Raw genomic sequence first — 5,956 nt, 5'->3', positions numbered from 1 at the left:
TTTCAGTAGTTTCCTTGCGTGTGAGCACTTAGGCCAATGGCTTGTTTGGTTTTGCAGCAGTTTTTGTGCATTATTTTGTCAGTAGCCTCTGATGTGGGACTCTTCTTGCCAGATTGATTCAGATGTTTTCCATACATTGTGAAACTGGCTTTTTCGTAAATGTTGACATTGAGAAGTCTTACAGTTTTAAACTTTGAACAGAAGTGTTTTAATTTTTCATTCTTTCATCGCATTTCATTATTTATGCAAGACCATTCTGCCAGACCGTACCTCATAGGTAGGTACATCACTATCACATTTGTAGCAGTCAGCAACTACAAAATATTGACCAATTTGTTTTAGAAATGCATTGGCCTAATTAGTAAAATCATTTGATCCTGCTGTGAGGACAACATAGTCACTTTTAGTAGAATTGGCATTTTCTTTTTGACATTGCTAATCATGTTTTTGAATTTCTCTCCTGGCTTAACAATAGTTGAGAGACTCACAGTTTCTGTAGCAGAGTTTGATACAAAGTTTGAAACATTAAAAGCATGTCGCTGTATCTGAATTTTTTACTTTTGTTCCGTGATGCACTTGGTACAGTGTTGCTGCAGAATTGTTCTTTGCAGATTTTGTATCTGTTTTTGAGTGTCCACTTTTGCATGTGACTTTCAACACAGCAGTGCTGTCTTCATCATTCTCAGATGCAAACTTTTTATTGGTACATTTTCAATATGTGTAGAAAGCTGTAAGTAGTGTACTATCATTTTTGTCAACTTTTGAATTATTACTATTCCCCAGAATTCTGCATCTGCAGCACATTTCATTTTTAACACTTCAATATCATTTTGCAACACTTGCATTGTTGAACCTCATCTCTGATAATGTTTACATACTTTTTTCACATGTTTCCATTACACAGGGATGACACAACCGCTCGTAGCCCACAGTTACCAATTTTATGTCTATTTTGCAACAGTTTTAGTGAAACCATCGGTTACAGCATTTACACTGGATACGTTTCTAGTCCTTTCTGTAACACAATTTATTAGTACTACCACCTTTTACTTAACTTTTATTGGAATAAAACATTCTCTGTACATTTACAGTGCATTCTTAACAACACAAGGCGTCAGCAGACTTTCTATTAAAACCTATCCTTCATACTTAATACTCTGTGCAAATGGAAAATTGAGAAAGTTATTAATTTTTCATGTTATATTTCTTGTTTAATCAATTATTTATAACTGTAATACCTTCTTTTCTATGTATTCAAAATATGCTTGCTTTCTTTTTCTACCAATATTAGAAAATGCTTTTGTATATTACATCGGATGAAGGAAAATAATTGTTTTGTAGCCTAATGCTATTAAATATTTAACTTTAATGTTTTTTTGTGTTCACATGGAACTACTTTAACGTTTAACTAATTGTTTAATTAGGTAATTGGTGGAATGAATCAAGATCACCTGACAATAGCTGTCGCAAATGAGTTGGAAAAGGCATTTGGTGGCTGGGTTCCACCATCAATTGCTGTGTAAGGACTTGCCAGATTGTTCATTCGTTGGTGGTTGGTAATACGCATTACATAATTTAATGTGAGTGGAATATTTGTGGTACTTTTTAATGGCTGAATTTTTAAGCTTTAAAATAATATATATATTTATAGTCTGTATGGTTGATATGCTGCATGTACTTGAGGAACTGCGTCCCGTGCTCGTGCTCACTGCTGTCACAGCCCTTTTTGTGGACTATCAGCTGCACGTGAATCATCTTGTGCAGGAGTTTTTCTACAAGGTCTTCCCGCGGATGCGGTTGCAGCAAGGGCTTGCTCAGCCTCATAGAGCACAATCCATTCCATCATTCATATGCACAGACACCAAAATTCTTAGTCATTGTGGGGCTCCATTTCGCCTCCACTTCACCAAGGTGCCTCGTACAGAAATTGAACTGTTCGAAAAGTGGGTGGATATCCTGTGTAGGATCAGTGTACTCTAGGGGCAGGTCCACGAGTGCGTGTGTGCTCCGCCTTCACCATCAGTACTTTAAAGTAGTATATGCATAGACTTGTTTCCTTCGAAGGCAGCTCTATGAAGTGCTGTGCATTCACAGTGGCTTTGCTTACATATAATCAAAATAAATCATGAAATTGTGTGTATCTAGTGATTTATTCTGGAGTGAAATTGAATAGCCCAGATTTTGAATGTCTTATTTGTTTGTAAACAAAATTACCATTATTTATCTGTGCAAAGCAGTTGCCACAACCAATTTGTAACCAAATGTATTGTGTTTGGTGTGTCTTTTTCATGTGGTCCTATATTATTGTTTGCCTGTTTACATTCCTACAGTATCCATACATAATTTTTAAGTGTATCTCTTATGTATGGCTTATTTTTGCTTTGTTTCATTTCCATATTGCCCTTGGAACATCTCTGTGTTGTCTTGTTATTTTCATGTGGTCTGATCATCTCACTACTGTGTTTCTGAGCAATATTTGGCTTGGTTAGTGTGGTTTACAGATTTTTCATGACAGTTCCTTCTGTTATCACATTTTGCTTGTACCCACATTTTAAATCTGTACAAAGGAGTGTAATAGCTATTAAATGCGACTATAATAGGTTATTCTTGGGCTGACTGGTGATTGTCAATCTATTTTATCTGTGTTTATTCCCTATGTTCTCTTGAGTTCTTAATCATGTCCCCCCCCCTCTCTCTCTCCAGCTAGTTCATTTTGTTACTTTTCTTAACTTGTATTTTTTAAACAGTGGCATCATCTTGGTGAATTACATTCCATACAATGCCACATGACCAATGTTGTTCCTGATTCCTGCCATAGAATATTTCTTCAAATCCTGTAGATTTATTTAGACTCTCTCATTGTGGTCTCAAGTGCTGTTGATGCTGTGTTTGTCATGAACAACAGCGTTGCCTCCAGATCATATTACAATGTTATCTGTTATAAACTTCATAGGCCTTTAAGTGGCAGTATTATGTCAGATATTGACTTGTGTTACGTAAGTGCCTTCTGCTTGCCTCTCAGCTTCTTGGTAAGTTGCTCCTTTGTTTGATTTTCCATTGCTCTGTACTTGTCTGTTGTTGAACCAGTAATCCAATTTTCCTTTAATTAATGCCGCTTCCTCAGTCTGGTAAAAGGTGTATCATTGTCAGCATTGCGGATGCTACTTCTGATTTCTCCTCTCATTCTTCATTTCTTTTAAATTACTATCTACCTGCAAACCTGGCACTGTGTAAATTTCTTCCTCTTTTTGTGTTGTACAGTTTTCTGTACTGGTTATGTATTGCCATAAGTTACTTAAGTGCCAAAGGTATGCACAAAAAAGTTTTACGGTTAGACTGATCTGTTCTTTGTGTGCCAGTTTATGGTATATTTACATGCTATGTACTTTCTGAAGTCTGAGAGAGTACGTGGAACGTTCATATTACCCAAAGATCAAGTTTGTTCCTAAATTTGAGTTCATATTTGGGTTCATGCTGTTATCATCTGCAACTGACTTGCGAAATTTGGAGTTAGTTTATATGTGGTCATAGAGAGTATTTGTAACAGGTGCAGGAAACATTTAAAATCTAGCTTTTGTTAGAAAAATATCACAATTTTGTCTTCTGTGTTCTTTTAAAATTTAAGATTTTTTTTATATCCATTTGCCACTAGCTATAAATGTAAGCATTAGTTCCCTAACATTTAGTATTGCACTGGTAAGAATCCTGAGCTAGGAAGTCTCATTTCTGTTGTTTGAACTTAAGATTGTTTGAGGGTTGTCCATTTCCGCCAAGATCCTGATGCTGATCATTCTTGAAGAGCATTCAGTTAGGTTCTAAATTAATGCTTTAAAAATATGCTTTTTAATTCACTCTAGTTAAGAAAAGGTAGTGTAAATGTTAAAGACTCATGTATTTCAGTAACAGGTGAGAAGAAATATGGCTCAAGCATGTCCTTCATCACGAAATATGAAACTGGAAAAAAGTTTGCAATTTTTTGTGATGATGTCTCAAATTGTTTGTTAATTCCTAATGTGCTATTTAAAGAAGATTGAACATGCCAATTACCATAAGCACTATGTCCTTTCCAGTTAAGAAATTCAAAGAATTGGGCAGTGATGATTTTTATGCCAGTGTTGAAGTGTTTGTTTGAAAGATACAGTTATAATTATAACTGTAAGACTCACATAATGAATTTGATTCACATACTTTTTTCCTTTTGTGATGCCATATGGAATGATTTTTATGATACTTTGATTCTGTGACCAGGTCTGATTAAAGATAATGCCACAACTCTGCCCTTAGAAAAGACACAAAAGATTTTTTTATTTTTTGAAAGCCTATGACAACTGTTTGTATTTAAGATTTCATGACACTTTTCAGTCCTGTGGCACTGCAACATTGTATACCTTAAGGGGAAAGATATCTGGAAAACTGTACAATTTCGATTATGATTCACTAGTTGACAACTTATGTGAAATGAGTTAAAGATGACTGTCGAAGGTCTTTAGTTCTTTGCTCTATTTCTTTCAGCCAAAATTAGACCTTAACATCTCTCCCCCCCCTTTTCCATTTTACAATGCTGTTTGTTTCCATGTTCATTTGAAATGAGAAGTAATGGGATATGATTGTAACTCTGCAAGTTCACAATGAACTTGTATTGTTGTCGAATATGATGAACATGTTATTTTGAAAAACATAAAATTAGGTGCAATGAGGATCTTAATATTAGATAGATGTCTGTTATTTATACCATGTCAAATGAAATGAATGTTGTGCTTAAGTGACAGTGCACACCCTCCATGTTGTTTTTAAGTCACTCAGAAACTGTAATTATTATTCTAGAACTGTCATTAAAAATACTGTTGGACTTATTCTGAAGAGTTTGCAGTATTTTTGTGCAGTACAATAAGAAAAGAGAGATATTTTTGTAACACTTATCTTAGCAAACTTATCTGCCTATTTGCTTGTGAGTCAAAGTGTAAACTAGGGAAGGCAAACTTTCTGATCTCCATAGCTTTCTGTTGTGCACTTGTTTGGGTAGTGATGCATTGTTGAAACACATGGAAGGGAAAAATAGTTTTTCCCATCATCGATGTATTCTATTACCATCTTATGACTGAGATGCAGGTAATATACTTGCCATGCAAGACTTATATTGTAGGTAGAGAAAAAGACATGAAGGAAGCACTGCAGTTCTTTTGAATGCATAAATGTGAATGACAAATGGCGTGCGCTTGTGTGTGTGTGTGTGTGTGTGTGTGTGTGTGTGTATGTGTAATTTTTTTTTTTTTTTTTTTTTTTTTTTTTTTTTTTTTTTTTTTGACATAACAATCTTGTGAAAAAAATGATACTGCCTAAAAATGCAAGGGACCACAGCAACATCACTTTCAGTCATAGCAGATTTGGTTTTTATTGTGTACCAAATTTCTGTAAATGCGTGTAAATGAATAATTCATTGCATACAAGATATTTAACTGACAGAGGCTTACAGAATTTTTAGCACAGATGTAATGATGGAAAGCACTCTTTCATTAAGCACTTAATGCTGTAACATATTGTTAATGTTATCTTGTTATTTATATGTGTTTGAATAACTGCATTTGCAATACTTCGTATTTTGTATGTTGTATTTGTTATACTCTGCTGCATGTCTTCCTGGCAATTACTATAAAAGTTATATTTTTGCCAGAAAAAAAACTGTGAATACTTAAGAAAGAATACGCTACAAATGTATTTTTTTATTCATGCCTCAGTATTAACAATATATTTTATATGCATTATGTGTCATTAATTACTTGAAACCCTTCCATTCACGCTGGAGAAATGAGATGTAGCAGTTGTTTGTAAAATGTTTCTACTTTCATATTTGGAAAATAAGTTTTATCTTCTATCATATTATTGTTGCAGCATATAAAGGTAAGTCTTTCAAGAATTCTTTCGGCCATAGGATTAAATATCATAAAATAACCATTTA

The 5,956-nt window shown here is 34.3% G+C and overlaps 1 protein-coding gene across 2 annotated transcripts in view; it reads left to right on the top strand.

Moving 5' to 3' along the window:
- LOC126457171 (fatty-acid amide hydrolase 2-A) overlaps positions 1-5,725 on the top strand; it is a 174,598-nt gene extending 168,873 nt beyond the window's left edge. Inside the window, exons 11-12 of one of the 2 annotated variants that reach the window (XR_007585437.1) lie at positions 1,425-1,580; positions 3,901-5,725. Coding sequence is in view for 1 of the 2 variants with exons in the window: in XM_050093254.1 (XP_049949211.1) it covers positions 1,425-1,523 (99 nt within the window). In the remaining variant the exon portion in view is untranslated. Of the gene's footprint in view, positions 1-1,424; positions 2,141-3,900 lie in introns of those variants that run through there. The other variant, XM_050093254.1, reaches the window with a different exon arrangement.
- Positions 5,726-5,956: the final 231 nt, after the last annotated feature.

Source organism: Schistocerca serialis, chromosome 2 (genome assembly GCF_023864345.2).
Source record: "Schistocerca serialis cubense isolate TAMUIC-IGC-003099 chromosome 2, iqSchSeri2.2, whole genome shotgun sequence".
NCBI lineage: Eukaryota > Metazoa > Arthropoda > Insecta > Orthoptera > Acrididae > Schistocerca > Schistocerca serialis.
Note: the sequence above shows the minus strand (reverse complement) of the source record. Positions and strands in the feature narration are given on the sequence as shown.